Here is a 25,567-nt window from a genome sequence, read left to right as displayed (position 1 = left end):
CTGTCTGTGTGTGTGTGTAGAGCAGTGTTTCTCAACCTTGGCATCTTGAAGATGTCTGGACTTCAACTCCCAGAGTTCCCCAGCCAGCATTCGCTGGCTGGGGAATTCTGGGAGTTGAAGTCCAGACATCTTCAAGTTGCCAAGGTTGAGAAACACTGGTGTAGAGACTCTCCCATCACAGCTATAGGCCCACAGGTAAGAGTCCCGCAGGTAAGAATCAGCTCGAGGGGTGTGTGTGTGTGTCTAGGACAACTCGCTGCAGCCAACTCGCCATGCCCGACTCACGGCGGGACAATTCAATGCTGAATTAATCCTTCCAACTCAGTTACCTTCATTGTCGGTGGCCACATTTTCATTGAAATTCATGTTAACCCTTGTGTTTCTGGATTGACTTACCGTATTTTTCGGAGTATAAGATGCACCGGAGTATAAGGCTTACCAAGGTTTTGTAGAGGCAAATTAAAAAAAAAAAAGATAGAGGAGGAGAGAGAGAGAGAAATACAGTAGGTAGATAGGGAGAGAGAGAGAGAGTAGCTAGGTAGGTAGAGGAATATATATAGAGAGAAATACAGTAGGGAGGGAGGGAGGGAGAGAGAGAGTAGGTAGGTAGGTAGATGTTTCCAGGTGTATTTATCCATGTGCTGGAGAAGGAAATTGCTGACAATCTGCAGCACCTAAGACTTTGTTTCTGTTGGCACAGCACTTGATCAATGTAATTCTCATCAGTTAAAGAGCTTTCTAAAAGGGGGGAAAAAACTTTTTGCATTCTACAGAACTCCCAAAAACGGCCTGTTTTTCGTGAAAACAGGCCCGTTATTTCCTAATAAAAGGCATGAATAGCCTGGGGGGGCTTGCAGAGTGCTCCTGGGGGGTGGGAGTGGGGGCAAAAATGAGCAAACAACGGTCTGTTTTTTGCGAAAACGGGCCTGTTTTTTGTCAAAAAAACCTACATGCATAGCCTTATGGAGGCTTAGAGAGTGCTGCTGGGGGCTGGGAGGGGGGGAAACGGCTCATTTTTTGCTCATTTCTGCCCTCCCCAGCCCCCAGGTGCACTCTGGAAGCCTCCTAAAGGCTATGCACAGCCATTTTGGTGAAGGGGGTGGGGCTCCGGGAGGCAAAAAAAATGCTGTATTTGATATATATGACGCACCCAGATTTTCAGCCTCTTTTTGAGGAAAAAAGTGCGTCTTATACTCCGAAAAATACGCTAATTTTATTATTCCTGGCAACGGTTCAGTTGAAATTAATTTCACTTTTGTATTTGTTGAATTGTGAGCTGGCTGTAGAGAGTTGTGTGTGTGTGCGTGTGTCTCACAGCTGTGTGGTATAGGTGTGGTGTGTCTGCAAGGAGAAAGGTCATCTACCACTTGGCCAACTGAGTTTTTAAAACGGGATCCCAAATCTTGCTGGTGGGCGAGACACTTTCTCCACTCAGCAAGACACATGTCCCCTAATTCCTACCAGAATCCCCAAATCCCACCTCTGCAGATTTTACTAAGTGCTGCTGGTCCTTCAGTCTTACACATCTGCACCACCACCCCAACCCCCCCCCCCAACGCACCAGTTGTAGCTTCCAGATCTTCCACTCCTGGCTGGAGGGCAGTGGAAAGAGACGCTCTGATGCATCCCCAGTGGGTGTGCTGGATGCAATAGGCTCTACTGCTCATATTTTTATTTTTAATTTTATTGGCTGCCAATAGCAACTTTCAGAACTTAATTAGGGCCATTTCATTGGAGCAGGTTGAAGTGAAGCTTCCTTCCTGGGGTGGGGTGGGGAGAGGGGGGCATGTCAGCAGGCCAAAAGATGGTTGGCTTAATCTGTGCTGTGGGGCGAAGGAATGGGGCAGAGAGGCACGATGGGCTGCTGGGACTTCGCAGCGGTTCGGGAGAACCTCTAGCTAAGATTCTGTACCCCAAATCCCACTCCTGGCTGGCCCCGCCCCCCCTCCGCTCCCCGGAGTCTCCAGGTGGATGCAGGTAAGTGCAGGGCACGCACGGAGGCTCGGGGAGGGCAAAAAACAGGCCTACCGGAAGTTAGGGAAGGCAGCCTAGGGAGGCCATTTTTGCCCTCCTGGAGACTCAAGGAAAGCCTCCAGAGCCCGGGGAGGGCAAAAATGCCGCCCTCACCATGTTGCAGGAGGTCGACTAGGCCACGCCCACAACGGCCGTACCCAACCAGCAACTGGGCAGAGTACCCCTTGCTAAAGTTTTTGAAGCCCACCCCTGCACGATACCTGACATGGGAGAGGCATTCCTGCCCTGGGAAACTGAGGGGTGCTGGATAGGTCTGCTTAGCGTCCAAAGACCGGTAGTTACGACCATGGAAAGCATTGTGCTGCTTTTTTTAGCAACCAGCTGGCCGCTTTGCAAGTGAACGGAGGGAGCCCAGCCGAGGGAGGGTGGGTGGGAGAGGCATTGCTGCTGCTGCATCGTCTTTCAGAGAGGAAAAATGGGTCCGGTCCCTGCCTTGTGACCGATTAGTGGGAGGAGCTACACAAAGTCCGAGGGTCGCCCTTTAGGCACAGAAATGGTGATCCTCCCGCCAGGCTGCTTCAGGAGGTTGTGTGTGTGTGCGATTTCTTTTCTATCACTGCCCGTCTCCTGCAGGACTGAGCCGATGAACCGAAGGGCCCCGGGGGGGGGGGGGAATGGGTGGAGGGTGAGCAGCTCCTGTTTACCATGACTGTTGGGAAACCAGGGGGATATCTTGGGTTTGGGGGTGGGATGTTAAGTAACAGACAAACTGGCTCTCAACAGACATCAACCCCCTTATCTCCCCCACCCATCCTTTGAATCCCGTGACCTCATGGCACAAGAGTACCATTCATAATCTGGGTAAGTGCTGTACAGACAACCGTTAGTTACAATATTGGTCCAGTCACCTTTCTTGTTAAATAAATAGGTATGGTTACGCGGCATCCATAAATTATTTTAGGACGGGGAGTGGGGATGGGGGGGAGGGCTGCGTTCCTAGAGTCTTTTGCAACTAGAAGGATGCCGCGCCGTCTTCCGTCGAAGCCTGGTATTTAAAAATGAAAAATTAAAATTACAAAGTCACTTTCCAGCGGTTCTTGGCAGGTTCCATGTTGTGGGGGAGGAGGGTTGAGAGCGGCGAGGGCCGCCTTCTGGCCTTCCGTGATAGGGTAGGAGGGCGTCCTCTTACGTGGAGGCGGGTGAGTCCATTGTGGAGAGGATGCGTACGACCTCGGTCCGCTGGGTGGGTGATATGTGCTGCGTCATGTGGACGATGGAATCCATGGCTATCTCTGGGTTGGCCTGGACCAAGCTGGGAGAAAGGAAAAAGGAGAAGTAGGAACCTCAGACGGGGTAGACACTCCAGTTGGAGAGCTCTGTGCTCAGCCCACCAAGTACGGGTAGTCCTCGGCTTAACGATGAGAAATTAAATTTCCATTTGCGGTTGTTAAGTGAGCCGCACCCCATTTTGCAACCCTTTTGCCATGAGGGTGAAGCAAGTCATGGCACTGCAGAGAATCTACCTGACCCACTAGAACCAGGCTGCTCCGGGTTCGGCCGAGTTCGGGCAATCCTGTAGCGAAGATTATGCGCGGTTCAGCGAACCCGCAAATCCCACTCCTGGCTGGCCCTGCCCACCCCTCCCCTCCCAGGAGGTTCCATGCGGCCCGTTTTGGATGCCAGGTAAGTGCAGGGCCCATGTGGAGGCTCGGGGAGGACAAAAAAAGGGCCTCCTGGAGGCTCTGGAAGGCCGGAAATGGGGTTCACCGACAAAAGGGCGAACGACAAAACCGCGCCCGACTAAACCGCGTCGCAGACGTCATCAACAGGGCGACAACAGCACGGAGAAAGAAGCACGCTGTAAACCCTAAACCTAAACTTAACCCCTAACCCTAAACCTAAACCTAAACCTAAACCTAATCCTAAACCTAACCCTAATCCTAAACCTAACCCTAAACCTAACCCTAAACCTAATCCTAAACCTAATCCTAAACCTAACCCTAAACCTAATCCTAACACTAACACTAATCCTAACCCTAAACCTAACCCTAATGCTAAAGCTAACCCTAAACCTAACCCTTACCTTAAGTTAAATCGGCTTTCTTTCGACGCACTATTTAAAGCGCCCTTTCTCCGCGCTGGCTGTTGTCACCGCTTTGATGACGTCAGCGACGCGGTTTAGTCGGGCGCGGTTTTGTCGTTCGCCCTTTTGTCGGGTCACACGGAAATGGCCCCTTTTCCCACCTCCAGGGAGCCTCTGAGCCCGAGGGAGGACGTTTTTGCCCTCCTCGAGACTTGAGGAAAGCCTCTGGAGCCCGGGGAGGGCAAAAAACGCCTCCCCCAGAAGTTCTGGAAATGGGCCCCCTCTGGAAGGCTTCCAGAGCCCGGGGTGGGTGAAAATCGGCCTCCCGCCATGGTGCAGGAAGTTGACTAAACCATACCCACCCAGTGACCGGACAGAGAACCCGTTGCTAAAAATTTTGAAGCCCACCCCTGACTGGAACAGGGAGGCAAGGAATGTTACGGTTCCCTTCTCCGTGATGGCTCCTCTCTCTGGAATTTCATCCCCCCCCCCCCGGAGGTTAGACTGGGCCCCCACTCTCTTTCGCAAGACACAGTTCTGCCAGTGGGCCTGGAGAATCCAGAGCGGGATGGAGCCCATTAAATGGCTAGTATGAATGTGTGTTGTCCCCGGGGTGGGGGTGGAGGGGGCTGTTATTATTTTATTAGTTTGTTTTCTTTTTATTCTTTTTATTTCTTTTATACAGTCTTTTCATGCCCTTACAAGCCACATTGAGTAGCTGTGTGCGAGTGGGCGGATATATAAATTTTCTAAACAAACAAACAAACAGAAATGGTCTTTAAGTGAATTCTGGCTTCTTCAATGGACTTAAGCTGGTCAGACGCTTTCTGGGAAGGTGGCAGATGGTGATCTGATGACCCTGGGAATGCCGCCACCACCATCATAAATAAGTAGGTGAATTTGGATCACTGGAAGGATATTGCGGCGGTCATGAATGTGATGACCAGTTCTACATCCATTTTTTTTCCAATGCCACTGTTACTAAATGAATCGCTGTAAGTCGAGGACTAGTGTAGACTACTGGCATTTCAAATGTATGGAATAGGTGGGTCCCGGAGTATTCTTACCTTCGTATCTGTTTGAGGATGAAGTCCCTGGAAATGTATTTGATGTTCTCGTCAACCACTGAGCGGGCACCTTCTTCCTCTACCAGCTGCTTCTCCAGCCACTCCACCAGGTCCTTGTTGTTATCCCACAAGTAGGCCTGTCAAAACAACAACAACAACTAGAGTGGTTGACAAGCTTAAGGAAGGCATGATTTAGAGCAGTGATGGCGAATCTCTTCGGCACCAAGTGCCTAAAACCTGGAACGTATGTGTGTGTGTGCATGCTGGGAACCCGAAGACCAGCTGACCGGTGAACATGGAAGCGCCGGAAACAAGAAGAGTAGCTGGCGATGGCACGCGTGCCCAGAGATGGGGCTCTGTGTGTCACCTCTAGCACGCGTGTCATAGGTTCGCCATCACAGACTTAGAGAATGGCCATAATTAGGGAGCAGAGAACTCAATGTCCTTGCAAAGAATTCAACCTCAACTCCCAAAGAAGTCTGGATTGAGTCTGTGATAAAGCAGAATAGAATAGAAAATAGAATAGAATAGAATAGAGTGGAATAGAATTCTTTATTGGCCAAGTGTGTGATTGGACACACAAGGGATTTGTCCTTGGTGCATAGGCTCTCAGTGCACCTAAAGAAAAATAAAATACATTCATCAATTATCGTAAGATACAAGACTTAGCGACAGTCAAGTTTACTAATAAGCAATCAAGTCTAGGAACAAATAAAACAATATAAATTGTAAAGGTACAAGCAACATCGTTAAAGTTCAGAAGTGGGTTGCTACCAGTTCACACCGGTTCGAGCGAACTGGTAGAGGAAATTGGGACTGGGTTGCCCAACTGATAGGTATGGCAGGCTGGCCACGCCCCCCCCCCCCCCCCGAACCGGTTCCCTGGTCTCCCTTGCCATTGCTGGCAAGTTTAGTCATTTTATAATGTTCTGTGCCTGCGCAGAACAGTTTGCAGGCAACTGTGCACACGCAAGCAATGTGTGGTGGGTGCGCACACAGGCAAAGCAAGGCAGCAACCCAGCCCTGTTGTAGTCATAAGTGGGAAAAGATAGGTACTAGGAAGGAGGAGAAGAATAATAGTAATAGTGTCTTAGTAAATAATTTGACAAAGCCACTACTTATATCTTCAGACAAGATTCTGCTCCAACACTAGAACATCTTCAGTTGAGTTTGTCAAAGCTACACTGGTGTAATAGGTAACATTCTTTGCTTGGTCCACCACTGGGGTCAGTATTTCTCAACCTTGGCAAATTTTCAGTTGTGTGGACTTCAACTCCCAGATTCCTCCAGCCATCATGCTGGGAATTGAAGTCCACACATCTTAAAGTGGTCAAGGTCGAGGAACATTAACTTAGGTTTGGATTCTCTTTTCCAGCCCAGTGGGGGCCACAAACTAGCTGACTCCATTCAAATGTTGTTTGACTTGTGTGCTGAAGCTACACTGTTCCTGCCTCTATTAAACTAGAGCTACATCAGCTTTGGAGGGTGGAACGACAGTGAATGGAGGAGGAAGATGAAGAGGACGAAGGAGGAGGTGGAGGAGGAGAAGAAAAGTAAGGAAGAAGGAGGAAGAAAAGATAGAGGTCTTCAATTTTGTCCATACAAATTTTTAGGAATAATTTATGCATCAAAAGAAACGATAGATAACTTTAATAAAATTGTTAAAAAGCATCTAATGGTTAGCTTCCAATAGCAGATGTATTTATTTGCCTGATTTAGAGGCTGCCCCAATCTGTTATGATTCTGAGCGACTTAGAAAGCACAATAGAAACACAAAAAAATATCAAAAGCATCTGGAAATAAGGGATGCGGTGGTTCAGGGGCTAAGATGCTGAGCTTGTCAGTCAGAAAGGTCCACAGTTCAGCGGTTCGAATCCTTAGTGCCGCGTAACGGAGTGAGCTCCCGTTACTTGTCCCAGCTTCTGCCAACCTAGCAGTTCGAAAGCACGTTAAAAATGCAAGTAGAAAAAATAGGGACCACCTTTGGTGGGAAGGTAACAGAGTTCCGTGCGCCTTTGGCGTTGAGTCATGCCGGCCACATGACCACGGAGACGTCTTTGGACAGCGCTGGCTCTTCAGCTTGGAAACGGAGATGAGCACCGCCCCCTAGAGTAGGGAACGGCTAGCATGTATGTGCGAGGGGAACCTTTACCTTTACCTGGATGAAATAATCCACGATACAACAACAACATCCCAAAAGGGACCCATCACCTATTCTAACCCAGGGCCTGTTTGAAGGGGGGGGGGCTAGGCAGGTGGCCCTGCTTTCAGCTTTCAGGGTGTTGCTAGTCCTCATGGACAATTAGCTCTAACGGGAGTAAAAAGAACTTTAGCCATTTTTGCAAAACCGAAATCTTCTGTCTTTCTTATGTGTACCGATTCCAAACCCCAAACCTCCTCCCAATTCCTGTTTCTGAATTAATGAAGATCAGAAGTGAGATCAAAATGCCGCATGTCGTGCAGTGAAATGACTCTAGCAGTAAATTTAGAAGAGGGGGGGGAAATATCAGAAGGTAGAAAGATCAAGATCATTTAGTTCTCTGTATTTGCTAGGTAGTTGACTATGTAATAATTCAGGAGTGTGTTTGAACCCTAATAGCCATCTCACTGCTTCTCTTCGCCTTTCATTTTCTTTACAAATCATTTAAGAATCGTTAATGGTTTCCAGGGGGGAAAAAAACCCCAAGTACCACCATTAGCGCTCATTCATATTTATGTCATTTTATTTGGGTAATTAAACACCAAAGCTCATCATTTAAAGGTGCACTATCCTTCTCTGTTATATTGCTAATGAAGTCCAAGTCAGAATGACAATGAATTTCCCATCATGATTTAATAGCCGCCAGTTGTCCTGTCTGGTGAAGGAGGAGGGCGGGCTTTTCCCCAGCTGGAAACATCTGTCGGCCCTTTAAGGCTGACCCTTCGGCTTGGCACTCTGCGACATATAACGCAAAAACTGTCCGGCAAAAGGGAGAAATAAATAAAGCAGGGATCAGTTGACTTTAGCTGGATTCCCATGTTTGAATTTAGTTTTGAAAAAGAAAGCAGATTTCAAAATTCACATGACAGCAATTGTTCTTATTTGGTTTGAACCCTGTCTGGCTCAAGGTTGACTCAGCCTCCCATCCTTCCGAGGTCGATAAAATGAGGACCCAGACTGTTGGGGGCAAGAGGCTGACTCTGTAGACCACTTAGAGGGGGCTGTAAATGAACAATGAAGCTGGATATGTCTAAGTGCTATTGCTATGTTTTAAATTTATTTTTTACATTTGTTTGCTGCCGATCTCACCACGAGGTGACTTTTATAACCTGCCTTTATTATTTTTACAAGGAACTCAAAGGGGGCGGACATACCTAATACAGGTAGTCCTCAATTTATGACCACAATGGAGTTCCAAAATTTCTGCTGCTGAGCGAGACCTTTGTTAAGTGAATTTTGCTTCATTTTATGACCTTTCTGGCCACAGTCATTAAGTGAATCACTGCAGTTGTTATTAAAACTGTTGTTGATTCTGGCCTCCCCATTGATTTTTCTGCTTGGAAGATCTCAATGGGGATCAGGTGTCCCCGGGACACTGCAAGCATCACCAATAGGAGTCGGTTGCCAAGGGTTCGAATTCTGATCACATGACCCGTGTGTGTGTGTGTGTGTGTGTGTGTGTGTGTGTGTGTTTGTGTGCTGCAACGGTTGTAAGTGTGAAAAATGGTCCTAAGTCACTTTTTCCAGTATGGTCACTAACTGAACTGTTGTAAGTCGAGGACTACCTGTGCTCCTTCCTCCTTCCATTTTCCCCATAACTCTACAAGGCAGAAGGGCGGTTAAGAAGTTTGATATACAGACAAATAATAAATAAATGAATAACGACAGCTCTGGATGTGTAAGTATGGCAATCTGTTCATCCTTTTTAGTGGTGGAAACTCCATCACTTGAGGCTTTCAAGAAGAGACTGGACTGCCATTGGTCAGAAATGGTGTAGGTAGGGTCTCCTGCTTGAGCGGTGGGTTGGACTAGATGACCTATAAGGTCCCTTCCATCTCTGTTAACCTGCTTGTGTCTGTTTAGATACAGCTTTTCTACCAATGGAGGTTAAGTGAGACTTTTTTTTTTGAGGAGGGGGGAAAAGGTATCAGGAAGGAAGGCATGGAAGACCATGTGAGGAGGAGATCCTGTCTTGCTTTTCTGTTTGGATGGAATTTATTAAATCGAAATAAATAACAGAAAAGAAGCCGGGTAAATAGAGATGGGCAAGTCAACCTATTCTCCAAAGAATCCGAAGGCAGGACAAGAAGCATTGGGTGGAAACTAATCAAGGAGAGAAGCAACTTCGAACTAAGGAGAAACTTCCTGACAGTTAGAACAATTAACCAGATTTGCCTCCCGAAGCTGTGAATGCTCCAACACTGGAAGTTTTAATGGCAAGATCGGACAGCTATTTGTTAGAGATGGTATAAGGCTTCCCGCCTGAGCAGGGGGTTGGACTAGAAGACCTCCAAGATCCCTTCCACCAAGATCCCTTCCAACACTGTTATTCTATTATTCTGTTAAAATATTTGAAAGATATTACAGAGTGTACAGTATTTTATGTTAACTACATTTGGATCTCCATGATCGAATGGTTTACCTTTACAGAAATTCTTGTACTACAAAAATTTGATCCTTTGGAGATATTGAAAAAGAAATATTTTAATATTTTAAAAAACAGAATAGAATATTCTATAATATAATTTATAGAATATTATATTCTGTAATATAATAGAAATAAATAAGGGACAGCCGAATATTAATTGACAGGATACACCATTTCTCACAGTACTATATTTTGGGGGAATCTACAGCATTCACCCTGCCAACAGGGTGTTGTACAACAAGGGTGTACACAACAAGTGTGTCTAGTCAAGGCCGTGGTTTTCCCAGTTGCAATGAATGGCTGTAAAAGTTGGTTCATAAGGAAGGCTGAGCGCCAAAGAATTGAGGCCTTTGAACTCTGGTGCTGGAGAAGACTCCTGCGAGTCCCTTGGACTGCAAGGAGATCCAACCAGTCAGTCCTAGAGGAGATCAACCCTGACTGCTCTTTAGAAGGCAAGATCCTGAAGAGGAGACTCAAATACTTTTGCCACCTAATGAGAAGGAAGAAAGACTCCCTGGAGAAGAGCCTCATGCTGGGAAAGATGGAGGGCAAAAGAAGAAGAAGGGGACGGCAGAGAAGGAGGTGGCTGGATGGAGTCACCTAAGCAGTCGGTGTGAGCTTAAATGGACTCCAGAGGATGGTGGAGGACAGGAAGGCCTGGAGGAACGTTGTCCATGGGGTCGCGATGGGTTGGACACGACTTCGCAACTAACAACAACTGCATTCTTGATCCCAAGGATGCAAGCAGCACCTTTATGCTTTTAAAAAATTTAAAATGCCATCAATATGGTAAAACATAAGATTATAAAGATGGCAGGGCTTGGATTTCAACTTCCATCGCTTTTCAATATGACTGCTTTGGGATTCTTTCCAGAAAACAATTAAAAGGCTCTACTAAAAGGGAGGGAATTTACAGAATTTACCCTGCCCTGGCCAGTTATTTTCTTAAAAAATTTAGCAAGGTGAAGTAATAGAGATGGTGCCTTTATGAAACCCACAGCAGTCAAAGCTCAAAGCTCACATATCCACGTTTTTTTTTTAACGTTTCGGGGACTTGTCTCTTTGGACACAGCAGAGGCATCTTCCTCCCAGCATAAATCGAGGTGTTTTATAAATGATCAATGAAGCAGCTGGCTGTCCCATCTCCCAGCCGGAGCTGCAAATGTCGGCCACTTTGTAGGCCTGTGCAAAGCAAGGATTTGCCCAAGATTCCCAAAGCTTTAGTTTAGAGGAATATTTAATACCCTTATTAATCATTTTTAATCCGTTTGCCTTTAATTAAGAAACAGCATGATGCTTCCCTATCAACATATGCCAGGGAGAAGATTAATTGTGGCTTAAGATAACTCTCCTTGATTGGTGTAATGTATTAGCTAACTAGATTATATATATATATATATATATATATATATATGTGTGTGTGTGTGTGTGTGTGTGTGTGTGTGTGTGTCTGTGTGTGTGTCTGTCTGTGTGTCTGTCTGTGTGTGTGTGTGTGTGTCTGCGTGTGTGTGTCTGTGTGTGTGTGTCTGTGTGTATATGTATGTAAGTATATGTATATGTATGTATATGTATGTGTGTCTGTGTGTGTCTGTGTCTGTGTGTATATATGTGTATATGTATGTATGTATATGTATATTTATGTATGTATGTATGTATGTATGTGTGTGTGTGTCTGTGTGTATATATATGTGTGTATATGTATGTATGTATATGTATGTATCCGTGTATGTATGTATGCATGTGTGTGTGTATATATATAGTTACAACCCCCGGTATGCCCAAATATGGCTAGCTGATGAGAGCTAAATAGCTTGAAATAGATCTATACTAGTCTCCCTTTATTTATTTATCAGCACAAATACGACATATATATACATATATGTATATGTATATGTATATGTACTGTATATATATACTGTATACACACACACACATATACATATGTGTCTGTGTGTTGCATTTGTGCTGATAAATAAATAAAGGGAGACTAATATAGATCTATTTCAAGCTATTTAGCTCTCATCAGCTTGCCATACTCTTACTGGGAATCGAACATGGACAAATGCAACACAAATGTAATAAAGGCAACATAAAAAAAAGGCTTTCTGCCTGGATGGCTCCTAGGGTGAGCCGAAAGACAGAAATACCTTCCAAAGCTACACACACACACCCCAAACACATTCTCTTTTGCAGCATTTCCAGTTCAATTGGAACTCCATTCCCCCCCCCACTTCAAAAACCAGACGGTCAGCTGGAGAGTAACCGATTGCTAACTGCAAGCATGTTGAAAACAAGGGTGGGGGAAATGCCACTGGTATTTAAAAACGTGATAGAGAAGACACTAAGCGAGTTTTAATTCCAATAGGAGAGAATTCCAATGGAAGAGAATTTGAACAGGAGCTGTCACTCTTAGCAGCTCATTTCCTATAAGCAAAGTTAAAACAGCCTATTTGGTCTTTCTCCAAAAACTGGACCGATGGGAGCTGTAAATTAAGGAACAGCCCCAAAGGGAAATGATGCAATTTTATTTGCTGAACAAATGTATTTATTTTATTTATCAGATTTAGATACCTTGCTCTCAAGTGTGACTCTGGGCGGTGTTTTTAACAGCCTAAAAACATATCAGCCATATACAGTACCATACAGGTAGTCCTCAACTTATTATCACAACTGAATGCCAAATTCCTGCTGCTAAGCAAGATGGTTATGAAGTGAGTCGTGCCCCATTTTATGACCTTTCTGTCATGGCTGTTAAGCAAATCAATGAAGTTAAGTAGATCATGCAGTCATTAAGCGAATCTGGCTTCCCCCATTGGCTTTGCTTGCCAGATGCTCCCTAAGAAATTTGCAGGATGCTGCAACCATCGTGCCAGTTGCACACAAGGTTTAATCATGAGACTGTGCAACGGCCATAAATGTAAAAACTGGTCATAAATCACTTTTTTCAATGCCGCTGTAACTGAACGGTCATTATATGAATGGCCGTAAGTCGAAAACTACCTGTAAATCGATAAAAGGAGCCAGCTAAAACTGAGCCATAATTTCATTTTGATTTGAGGATCCTGACCAGGTTTCAAAAGAGACCTGATCCTGATCACTGATCCTATGTTTCCACTGAATGGATGGAGACCCAGGACTTTTCTTCTCAACATTTTGGTAGGGAGGGAATCTTGCCTGCAGGATCAGCCTATCACGGGGACGATCACTTAGGATCAAGAGGTTGTTATCCCCAGTGCTTGGCTGATGGGCTGAACTCATGAGTCTGTAGCAAAATTTCCATACTGCCAAACCACCATGTCCATTTCCAAAATAGTGGCCCTTCCTTTAGAACAGGGATGGCCAACTTTGGCAAATTTAAGACCTGTGGTCTTTTAACTCCCAGAATTCCAGGGAATTCTGGAAGTCAAAGTCCACAGTCCAGAATTTCCTAGAATTCTGGGAGTTAAAAGTTGCCAAGGGTGGCCACCCCTGCTTTAGAAGATTTTAAGACATGATTAAATCAGTTGTTACGGAAAGGAACAATACACTCCCCATGATACTGGAGTAATGAAAAGGGAGTTATTGCATCACTTAGGCAGTGATGTGCGGTGAAGTTTATGGCTGGTGAGGCACTGACATAGGGGTTTCAAAATTTTTTAGATTTGTGAACTTCAACTCCCAGTGTGTGTGTGTGTGTGTGTTTGTTTGAAAAGGCAACGTGGCTCTGCATGCAGTCAAACTTTATGAATTCCTCCCCCTCCCTCTGACCCACACGCATACCTTTTCCAGCTATTTCAGAGAGGATTTCAACTCTGTTCTTGTCTGCCATCATGAAAAGAAAAAAAAATGTAAAAGGAAAAAGGCATGAGCTGAGGTCAGGCTGAGCTAGTTGCTGCCAGAGCCTCTGAAATGCCTCTAAAAAAACGCCCTCTACAGGAGGCAAGAGAACGACGTGCCTCATCTACGTCAGGAATTTTTCGGCTTTTAATCCTTGCTTAGCTTTGCTTGAGTGATCATAAAGTCATACTAGATGAGGCACCTCATTCTCCTGCCGCCTCCTGTAGAGGGCACTTTTTAAGAGGCTTTTTTAAACAGTTAAGCACTAAGCAGAGTCATCCATGGTGATTCTGGCAGCAACTAACTCAGCCTTTTTCCTTTTACATTTTTTCTTTTCTTTTCATGATGACAGTGGTGAGGCTCTGCCTCCCCTGCCTCCACGTCCCTGCACTTAGCTCACCTATAAACCTTTGACAACTTCATTGTCAAAACTGTAACCAAAATGGGAGCCAGATGTCCATACATGGCTTCCATTTTCAAGAAACGTTGAAATGTTTAATATTGTAAGCCACCCAGAGTTACCTTATGGTAGGATGGGCGATCAAGACATTTGATAAGACATGACCGACAGATAGATATGGACAGATGGATGGATGATACAGCAGAGAAGAGTAACTAAGATGATTAAAGGCCTGGAGACTAAAACGTATTGTATGAAGAACAGTTGCAGGATTTGGGTATGGTTTAGTCTAGAGAAAAGTAGGACTATGGGGTGACATGATAGCAGTATTCCAGTGTTTGAGGGGCTGCCACAAAGAGGAGGGGGACAATTTATTCTCCAAAGCACCAGAAGGCCGGACAAGAAGCAATGGATAGAAACTAATCAAGGAGAAAAGCAACCTGTAATTGAAGAGAAACTTCCAAACAGTGAGAACAATTAACCAGTGGAACTGCTTGCCACCAGAAGTTGTGGGTGGAGATTTTTAAGAAGAAATTGAACAGCCACTGAAATAGTATAAGGTCTCCTGCTTAAGCAGGGGATTGGAGTAGAATAAGTCTCTTCCAGCTCTATTCTGAATTTGAGATGATGGATGGATGGATAGATGATATATATATCATCTTATATATCTAGCGGTGGCTGGCGATGGCAGGCTGGAATCTCCTCTCCAAGGGATCCCCGTGCAGAAAATGCGGGGAGCAGTAGCGAAGCCCCGGGGCTTCGCTGCTCCATCCGCTGGACTGTGGGGCTTGGAAGGGGGTGGGAAGAGCGGCAGGGCTAGCGGTGGCTGGCGATGGCAGGCTGGAATCCCCTCTCCAAGGGATCCCCGTGCAGAAAATGCGGGGAGCAGCAGCGAAGCCCCGGGGCTTCGCTGCTCCATCCGCTGGACTGTGGGGCTTGGAAGGGGGTGGGAAGAGCGGCGGGGCTGGCGGTGGCTGGCGATGGCAGGCTGGTTCGCCTCCTCCTCCTCCAACAGGCAACAGCACTGCCGGATCCAGTTGTAGACTCGAGTATAAGCCGAGGCGGCTTTTTTCAGCCCAAAAAGTGGGCTGAAAAACTCGGCTTATACTCGAGTATATACGGTAAGTATTGTCTGACATTGCACTAAAAGTATGGGGTTTTGGCAATGGATATGGAAATAACTGGATTTGTCTATATAAAGGACCAAAACCAAGTCAAACAGAACCAGTCTCCCTCAACTAAGTACATGAATATCTTTCTATGGAGGCTTATTTCCTGCCTTCTCTAGACAGCTCTGGATATATTGCAGTAAACTTAATTATTTTTCCCTGTAAATTTTTCCTCCAAAGCCACTGCCGCATAAGGCTTGCTTATAATTATCCAGCTTTCTTCCTAGCAACCTCTAACACCCAAAATCTCTTTGGTGTTAAAACCAAACTGTGCTTCCATCTAAATGGAAGAGAATATATTCAATCATCCCCCTCCTGCTCTAAAATTACGCACAAGAATAGCCCAAATTCCAGAACATGAAAGAGTTAGCTGCATCAGGATTGCTGAAATAAATCAAACAATGTTTTCCTATTTTTTAAAATATATTGTTTAAATCTTGTAGATCAATTTTATCTCCGAACAAAAAATCTACATATTTTCTTAGATCTCTGGTTGATCGAAGATTTCAGCAAGTTTTCCCCCTCTGATTTTATAGCCAGGAGTGTGACGTCAAACACACATAGCCAAGGCAGAGGAAGAGGCATAGATAGATGAGAGAGAGGGGGGAGGAGGAAGGGAGGGAGTGTGTGAGAGAGAGAGAGTGATGTGATATAGATAGATAATAAATATAAATAGATAAATAGATGATGATAGATCATAGATAGATAGATAAATATAGATAGATAGATAGATAGGAATAGATGAAATAGATATAGATAGATGATATAGATACAGACAAATGAATGAATGAATGAATGAATAAATGATAAACAGACAGACGGACAGACAGACAAACGAATATAGGGCTGTACCTTAACTGTGCCTTCAACTTCCACAAACCAGCGTCTCAGCATTGCCTGAATCTGGCCATCAGTGAGTTCAGGATTTGCCGCGTGGATCTTTCTCTTGACCAAGTCCTCCAGAAGAAGACGCCGTATTCTCCAGTAGAAGAACGAACGGGAGATTTTCCATTCTAGAATATCCTGGAGTGCAAACAAGGATGGGAAGGACAGGAGAGAGAGAGAGAGAGAGAAAGAGAGAGAGAGAGAGAGGGAGAAAGAGAAAGAGAAGTTCACAATGATGGCAGAGAACCAAAGCCACAAGTCCCACCCGACCCACCCGAGAGCCAGAAAAAAGAATATTTTGCAGGTGAAGATAGAGGTGCCACCTCCGTAACATTACACAAAGGAACCAAGATCAGAGGATGTTTTATAGCATTATGAAGAGCTGGTGTGTGTGTGTGTGTGTGTATGTGAAGCCCCCATTTGTTCCATCGTTATCTCTCCAACATGACGAGATTTGCTCTAATCTACATTATGGATGCTCCTTTTTCAAGAAAAAAGCTAATCTCCCTTCAAAACAATGGGATGTTTATCATGTATTCGTTTTCACTTATCACCCGGCCACCTTGAAGGCTCGAGAGGCTGAATGTAAATATTTGGGGTTGATAAATAAATCTGGGCACACAGAGGCCAAATTGCTTCCTCCCCCTCCCCCCCGCCTTTGAGAGAAAATTACTACATGGTGCGTTTTTCTGTCAAACAGGAATTCTTAAATTGCAGGGACAATTGTGCATATATGATGAGGAACGGTCTCATCCTCCTTACAGTTTGATGGAGAAAGAGGCGGAAAGGAGAGCAATTAACTCATTCGTAACCACGTTAGTGAGTCCTATTTGGGTCACAAACAATTTTATCTCAAGTTGATATTATGGAAATGCAATGTGACAGGGCCTTGTGCGGACCCTTTTTTTATTTTAAATTCCAATTCCTTTGGGTTTTCCCTTCTCTAATAATAAATTTTTTTCTCACCAATTCGACACACTCCTGTACTGCTTCTGTTTCAGAGGCTTGTCCCAACCTTCGGCAGCCATTTTGGTTGCTTCTCTTGTAGCTGGCAAAAGGAGCTTTCTCCTGGATCAATTAGGGGCTTTGCGGTGCCCCTCAGATCAGCAGGACATGCTCTTCTCTATCACTGTTCCTTCAGAACAATTTAGGTCCAAAAGGACCGTCCAGAAACAGAGATATCGACAGCAATCCTGGAGACCCAAGATTGCATGTCGTGTCGTTGCGATGTCAAGTCCCGCCCATTTTGGGGGGGCTTCTTAACACACACTCTAGGACAGGGGTGAGTAACTATGGCAACTTTACAACTTCTGGACTTCAAATCCCAGAATTCCTAAGTCAGCCATGTTGTCTCAGGAATCCTGGGAATTGAAGTCCACAGGTCATAAAGTTGTCTTTCTTTCTCTTTCTTCTTTCCTTTCTTCTCTTTTCTTCTTTCCTTCTTCCTTCCTCCCAATTCTCCCTCTCTCCATTACTTCTTTCTTTCTTCCCCTCCTTCCTTTTTTCTTTCTCTTTCCTTCCTCCCACTCCTCCCTCCCTTCAAGTGTTCATTCCTTCTTCCTTTCCTCCCCTCCTCTTTCTCTCTCTCTCTCTTTCTTTGTCTCTTTCTTTCTTCTTTCCTTTCCTTCTTTGTCTTTTCCTCTTTCCTTCCTCCCTCCCACTCCTGCCTCCCTTTGTTTGTTCATTCTTTCCTCCCCTTCCTCTCCTTCCCCACTACTTTTGCTTCCTCCCTACCCTCTTTCCATCCCTCCCTCTCCTCATCTCCCTCTCCTTCCTACCACCAAGCAGAATGGGACCGTTTAATCAAGGGAGACCGCTGAGGACTTCACTGAATTACCCCTTTTGACGCTCTGCCTTCACACTCTGAGCTGCGGGGATACCCTCAGAGCTATTAGGGCCCTCCCTTTTAGCCCTTACAAACTTTTAATATTCACCCCACGCTGTCGGCATCGTCCAGGCTGGAAGATACCTCCCCCCCCCGTGTCCCTTCCCCTTCAAAACGCCAGGCTTGGGAGGACCTTCTCAGCAGCAGCTCCCCCAGCCCTGCCCTGCGAAAGCTCTTTCTGACAGCCTGGGTAAGGAAAACATTCCTGACACTTACGGTAATGACACCCTTCTCCTGCATCCGGCCGGGCGTGTCGTGCAAGTCAGCAAACTGCACCGCTACCTGATGGTAAATGGGAATTAGGAATTCTTCCCGCTCCTTCAGCTTGGCCTCCAGATCCTTCCGCTCAGCTGGGTTTAACTCCGGGGTGCCTGAAAAATCAAAAGGAAAGATACTTGTCAGGGGCTTGCAGAGAGGCAGGGAAGAGACACGGAGATGGGAGGGAAAGCATCTTATCTACGGTGCAAGGCATGCATTATTTATTTGGGACACTGCGTGTATATAGGAACAATTCCGTTCTCCCAACCCCCCAACCCCTGTTCAAAAGCCATTCTACCCTATAGAGGAACCACTTTGTTTCCCAACACAGAGGCCTAGAGAGAGCATGCGGGGAGAAGGACACTAACCAGAGCCGCATTTGTGCAATTCTAGGGAGCTTCTGCCGAAGGAAGAAGGAAGGAAGGAAGGAAGGAAGGAAGGAAGGAAGGAAGGAAGGAAGGAAGGAAGGAAGGTTGCCAGGTTTTTCAAACAAGCCTGATGTCCGGCCTGCAGCTTTCTTTTGAATCTTTGGCCAGCCACACTTTCTATTATTCTACAATGCCTTTTTCTATTGAGGGAAAATTAGAGGGGGTTAGATGATAGGTAGCCAAAACAAAATTCCTTTCTAGAAAGCCAAGGTCATTCTTTATCTTCGCATCTCTGCACCTGACCGGAACTGGATGGAGGGAACTGCCAGCATGGCAGTGGGAGATTGGCCCGGGTTGTGGGGGCAAGATCTTGAACTTTTAACTGGGTGGGGAAAACTGGGAAGCTTTCAGATTCGGGTTCTACCAGATGTGCCAACATGGCTCTCTTAATAAATTAGAATGTTGAGCAATACTTTGCCTCGGACTCTGGTTTACTTTTGGATGCTATTTGGAATCCTGACACCTGAATCTCCCAGGCCAGGAGGAAAGGCAGCGGACAGTGTAAAAGCAGAGGGTGTTGGGGCGGGAAAGAAAAACGAACTGGAGAGGGGTGGAGAAACAAGATTCCTAACAAACAGGGAAACAGTTCTACCCTCTCCATCGATCCATGGATCTCTTTGCCCATCCCAGGGCTGGAGGGTTGGGGATTTATTCTCTATCTTGCAGGATCCAATCTAGATTGGTCACAGGGACCAGAGGTTTAGTCCTCTGAATTTTCGGATTCTTGCTGGAGCCCGTCCTCAAGGAACCCCCCTCCCACCAGAATGTGAGAGCACACATTCTGGTAGGGTACGGGCTCCAGTACAAGTCCGAAAGCTCAGAAGACGAAACCTCTGGCCCCAGTGACCGACTCAGATTGGATCCTGCAGCATTATCCTGGGACACGTATTTGTTTTCATTATTTTGTGTCTGTCTATCTGTCTGTCCATCTGTCTATGCATCTACCTACCTACCTATCCATCCCTCCCTCCCTTCATCTATCAGCTATCTATATCATCTATGTATCCATCCATCCATCTACCCACCCATCTATCATCTATCTATATCATCCATCCATCCATCCATCCATCCACCCACTCATCCATTTATCAATATCTATGTATCCATCCATCCACCCAATTTTATCTATCTATATCATCTATGCATCCATCTATTCATCCATCCATTCATCTATCTATAATCTATGCATTCATCCACCCATCTATCCATCCACCCATCTACCCATCCATCCATCATCTATCCATCCATCCATCCATCCATCCATCCATCCATCCATCCATCCATCCATCCATCATCTATCTATCATCCAAACATGCATGCATGCATCCATCTATCATCTACTGATCATCTATGCACCCATCCACCCACCCATCTATCATCTATCTATCTATGCATCCACCCACCCTCTATCTGTCTGTCTGTCTGTCTGTCTATCTATCTATTCATCCATCCATCCATCATCTATGCATGCATGCATTCATCCATCCATATTCTCCCTCTTCCTCCCTCCCACTCCCCCTCTCTCTGCCTCCTTCTCTCTCCCTCTCTTCTATCTATCTAGAAGCTGTGGTAGCACAGTGGTTACAGTGTAGTATTGCAAGCAACCTCTGCCCACAGCCAGGAGTTTGGTCCTGGCCGGTTCAAGGTTGACTCAGCCTTCCATGATCAGTAAAATGAGGACTGTTGGGGTCAAGGCGCTTACTCTGTAAACTATCCATCCATCCAAGAAGCTTCTTCAGTTCTGACCAAATGGTGGAGACTGCAAGGATTTATGTTCCCTGCAGTCCTCTGGTCATTAGCGCTCTTTCTGGGAGTCACTGAGACCACTTGGGTTTTTTTCTGTGTTTATCTGTATTCAGAGACACCTGGATCGTGCAGATGGGGGTGGAACCTGTTTAGTTTTGCACTATGCAACAACCCTCAGGAAGAGGGCTAGCAACCAGATGACTGCAAGGAATATAAATCCTTCCATCCTCCACCATTCGGTCAGAAGCTTCTTGGATGAGAAGCGAAACGTCTTCAAGGAAAAAAACCAAGTCCAGTTGCCTTTTGAAAAGCACCTTTGGGATTACAAAGGAAAGTTTTGTGACAAAGAAAGAGAAACCTGTATCCGTTGAAACAAAGGATAAACCACATGCACGTGGGCATACATTTATAGTCACAAATAAAATTTTGTCAAATGTATCACTCTTTGCAAAAATATAATTTTTGAGTTTTTTCTTCCCTTCACACCATGTGCACAAAGAAGAGGAAAGCCTCAAAAACACAGCCTGGAAAAACCATTTGCAGTTAGTCCTCAACTTCTGATGGGTTGCTTAGTGATCCCCGCAAATCGTGTGATGATCCCATTTCAGGAGCTCGGCCACCAAATCGAATTTGCAGCACAAAAAGGGTTTTAAAACTGGATCCAGTCATGTGGTGATCTACTTCAGTGTTTCTCAACCTTGGCAACTTGAAGATGTCTGGACTTCAACTCCCAGAATTCCCCAGCCAGCGAATGCTGGCTGGGGAATTCTGGGAGTTGAGGTCCAGACATCTTCAAGTTGCCAAGGTTGAGAAACACTGATCTACTTTATATCCATAAAGTGAGTCACTACATCAATTACCACCACAGGACCTACGGCCATGATTGCCAGACTCAATATGTTGTAGGTCAAGGACTAACCTATTCCTAAAACTTGCTATCGTGCTGTTTGTTATTGTTCGTTTCAACTGAAAAACTGTAGGCATTTTGTTGTTAGTTGCAAAGTCATGTACGACCCATTGCAACCCCATGGACAACGTTCCTCCAGGCCTTCCTGTCCTCTACCATCCTCTGGAGTCCATTGAAGCTCACACCTACTGCTTCGGTGACTCCATCCAGCCACCTCATTCTCTGCCGTCCCCTCCTTCTTCTTTTGCCCTCCATTGTTCCCAGCATGAAGCTCTTCTCCAGGGAGTCCTTCCTTCTCATTAGGTGGCCAAAGCCTTTGAGTTTCCTCTTCAGCATCTGGCCTTCTAAAGAGCAGTCAGGGTGGATCTCCTCTCGGACTGACCGGCTGGATGGCCTTGCAGTCCAAGGGACTCGCAGGAGTCTTCTCCAGCACCAGAGTTCAAAGGCCTCCATTCTTTGGCGCTCAGCCTTTCTTATGGTCCAACTTTCACAGCCATCCATTGCGACTGGGAAAACCATAGCCTTGACTATAGGCACTTTTGTTGGCAGGGGGATGTCTCTGCTTTTTAGTAGGCTGTCTAGATTTGCCATAGCTTTCTTTCCCAGGAGCAAGTATCTTTTAATTTCTTGGCTGCTGTTTAGAAACAAGAAATTAAGAGAAAATTCTCCTTTTTTTTGACAAGACAGTAGATGTTGGTTCAGGAAGCCAGCATTCCTGTATCGAAGGCTGCCTTTTACTCCCTCCCCCCACACCCCCAATAATGATCCAGGTGAGATTAACAAGTGTGTCAATGTCCATTTTCTGCTTAATTTAAAAGTGGTTGTCTCACAAAGATTTTCTGGCATTTGAACCTTATCCTCCCCAAGAAAGGAGGGTGGGGAGTAACAATAGGGAAGGGAGGGGGAAGAGAGAGAGGAATAAGGAGTGATTATTCCTTCATTGATTGATTGTCAGAAATGTTTTGTATTCACTGGGCATTGTAAAAAGCTAAGCTCTCAAATCAATTTCATAAGCCCCGCGTACAATTAAAGACTGGGGAAAGCCGGTTTTTCTTTTGCAGCCTGATGTTCAGCCGAGCGCTTTAGAATAGCCAGAATGGAGAAGGCCTGTATTTGTCAGGGGGCAGAAACCAGGGAGGGGGGACTCCAAACCCTTAAATATTGCACAAGAATTCAATTTTCTGAAATATTAAAGCGCAGATAAATATTTGCAGCTTCGCTAGATTATAGGGAAATGCACATTGCCCGCTTCTATCTGGGAGTCAGAGGATGTGCATGTGGTTGTTTAGCAAAATTAGGCTGTAAGTTTGGCAGGATCAGGCCAAGGAAAAGAAAAGCTGTTGGGAAAAAAATATTCTTCTTTTCTCTCTGCCTCTGTCTCTGTCTCTGTGTGTCTCTGTGTGTGTTTCTGTGTCCCCGTGTGTGTGTCTGTCTGTCTGTCTGTCTGTCCCTCTGTTTCTGTCTCTCTCTGTGTGTCTCTCTGTCTGTCTCTCTCTGTTTCTGTTTCTCTCTCTGTGTGTGTCTCTGTCTATCTGTTTGTCTGTCTCTCTCACTGTCCTGTGTGTGCGCGTGCATGTGTCTCTGCCTCTCTCTCTGAATCTCTCTCTCTGCCTCTGGGTCTCTCTGTGTCCCCGTCTCTCTCTCTCTCTCTCTCTCTCTCTCTCTCTCTCTCTCTCTCTCTCTCTGTTTCTGTTTCTCTCTCTGTGTGTGTCTCTCTGTCTATCTGTCTGTCTGCCTGTCCCTCTGTGTGCGCGTGCGCATGTGTCTCTGCCTCTCTCTCTCTGTATCTCGGTCTGTCTCTCTCTGTCTCTCTTTCTCTGTCTTTCTCTCTGTCTCTGTCTGTCTGTCTCTCTCTCTGTCCCTCTGTGTGTGCGCGCACATGTGTCTCTGCCTCTCTCTCTCTCTCTGTATCTTGGTCTGTCTCTTTCTGTCTCTCTCTTTCTCTCTGCCTCTCTGTCTGTCTGTCTGTCTGTCTGTCTGTCTCTCTCTCTGCTCTCTCTCTGCCTCTGTCTCTCTGTCTCTCTCTGTCTCTCTCTCTTTTTTAGAGAGTTTTAAAGCCTTTGTTTCACGAAAGATTTTTGAGCAAGTGTTGGTGACATCTCCAAAAGCCGAAGAAATAAAAATGTTCCAAAGCCTTTGCAATGAACCTTCCAATTCCTTTGGTTAGCAGAAGTGCATTTACACAGACCTGCCTTATATCTGCAGGATGTAAGCACAACAACAGAGTTGGCCTAGGGAAGGGGTCTCCAACCCCTGGCACGGCACCGATCAACAGCATGCCAACAACCGGTCCACGCAAACAAGCAAAGCTTTGCTGAGGAACTCTGGGCATTGAAGTCCACAAGCCTTAAAGTTGCCAAGGTTGGAGACCCCTGGTTTAAATAACATTTCCTATTTCCCTAACATAGAAACTGGCATGGGTAAGGGTCCTTCCTGACTTTCTTTGCGTCAACCACACCAGGAAATCGCCCTTCATCTACAAATGGAATAATTTGGAGGACCTACCCATTTAATCCCTCTGTAGATCTTTGCCCCCCAAAAAGCCACATTCTCCTTCAAAATCCCTATTAAGAGATGCCTTCTCCAATCCCCATGAATCTCTTAATCCTTTTTTATAAAGTTTTTTTTTATTTTTTCATTTTTATAACACATAACCACATGCATACTGTTACACAACCAACATTATTTTATATTATTAAATATTAACATCAATTCATCTTACCATTAACCCCCAAAAACGATTATTGGCTCCTCTGTTCTTCATACACCATATTTGTACTTTATCCATCGCTTTCTTCTCCCTCTCTCCTCCCGCTCCCTACCACCTTTCTTCCCTCTATCATTCTTCTCTTCTCTACTTCCCCTTCCTCTCTTCTTCTCCTCTCTCCACTCCTTTCTCTCCTCCTCTTCTCCCCCTACCCTCTCTCTTTACCCTCTCTTCTTCCCTTACCTCTCTCCTCTCTTCCACACTCTTCATCTCATTTACTTGGTATATTTCAGCCTCTGAGCGAGCTCCATTTTATGTTGATGGTATTTATAATTTCATATCAATAATCATCTTTAATTTTAACATCTTTTTTCTTTAAGCAATGAAGAAAAAAGTATACATATATAGCAATTATATTTTAACCCCTCCCACCCCCCCCCACACTTATTATATACAAATGGAATAATTTGGAGGACCTACCCATTTAATCCCTCTGTAGATCTCTCCCCCCACAAAAAAGCCACATTCTTCTTCAAAATCCCTATTAAGAGATCCACTCCCCACGAATCTCTTAATCCTTAAGGATACAGGTGGGTCCTCTACTTCAGACTATATAAAGGACCAGTTAATTCATTCAGCGGTACAGTCATTATTAAGTTATGAAGTGAGGCATCATGGGACTGCACCTGATTTCGTTTTGTGGCCGTTCAAAGTGACAACGACACGGGAAAAAAGTGTCATGACCGTTTTTTCACACTTACGACCATTGCAGCATCCCCGTGATCAAAATTTGTGACGCTTGGCGCCGGCTCGTATTTAGGAGGGTCGCACTGTCCCAGGGTCATGTGATCTCCTTTGGCGACCTTCTGACAAGCAAAGTCAACGGGAAGGCCAGATTCACTTAACCATCGTGTTAAGTGCCTTAATAACCACAGCGATTCACTTAACAGCTTTGGCAAGAAAGGTCGTACATCCAGCCCGTGGGGTGTATAGATCTGGCCTGCAGGGCCGCCCTGGAAACAGCAAGGGGCTGGCCAGCGGGGTCTCTGCTAGTGAAAACTGAGCTTGGGAGAACCATGCACAGCTGTTCCAGGCTGTGTTTTTGGTCGCAACAGCCTCCTGCAGCCCTCTGCCAGTGAAGGAGCTTGGGAGGGCCACATGCAGTCGTTCCAGGCTTTGTTTTCGGCCACGGCGGCCTCCTGTACTGCTCTGCCAGCAAAAAAGGAGCTTGGGAGGGCCACATGCCGTTGTTCCAGGCTTTGTTTTCGGCTGTGACGCCCTCCTGAAGCCCTCTGCCAGTGAAAAAGGAGCTTGGGAGGGCCACATGCCATCGTTCCAGGCTTTGTTTTCAGCCACGGTGGCCTCCTGCAGCCCTCTGCCAGCAAAAACAGAGCTTGTGAGGGCTACATGCAGCTGTTCCAGGCTTTGTTTTCAGCCGTGCCGGCCTCCTGCAGCCCTCTGCCAGCGAAAATGGAGCTTGGGACGGCTACATGCAGCCGTTCCAGGCTTTGTTTTCGGCCATGATGGCCTCCTGCATGCCTCTGCTAGCAAAAATGGAACTTGGGAGGGCCACACGCAGTCGTTCCAGGCTTTGTTTTCAGCCGCAGCAGCCTC

At 45.8% G+C, this 25,567-nt stretch overlaps 1 protein-coding gene across 4 annotated transcripts in view; it reads right to left on the bottom strand.

The window, feature by feature from the left end:
- Positions 1–2,690: 2,690 nt before the first annotated feature.
- Positions 2,691–25,567, bottom strand: part of ACACA (acetyl-CoA carboxylase alpha) — a 308,466-nt gene continuing 285,589 nt past the window's right edge. For all 4 annotated transcript variants that reach the window (XM_032214921.1, XM_032214922.1, XM_032214923.1 and 1 more), the window contains 4 exons: positions 18,124–18,278; positions 15,990–16,160; positions 5,125–5,261; positions 2,691–3,286 (listed from right to left, as the gene is read on the bottom strand). In XM_032214921.1, the coding sequence (XP_032070812.1) occupies positions 3,160–3,286; positions 5,125–5,261; positions 15,990–16,160; positions 18,124–18,278 (590 nt within the window). In that variant the 3' untranslated portion in view covers positions 2,691–3,159. The remainder of the gene's footprint in view (positions 3,287–5,124; positions 5,262–15,989; positions 16,161–18,123; positions 18,279–25,567) is intronic.

This window comes from Thamnophis elegans, chromosome 4 (genome assembly GCF_009769535.1).
Source record: "Thamnophis elegans isolate rThaEle1 chromosome 4, rThaEle1.pri, whole genome shotgun sequence".
NCBI classification, from domain to species: domain Eukaryota; kingdom Metazoa; phylum Chordata; class Lepidosauria; order Squamata; family Colubridae; genus Thamnophis; species Thamnophis elegans.
This window is presented reverse-complemented; position numbering and strand designations above follow the sequence as displayed.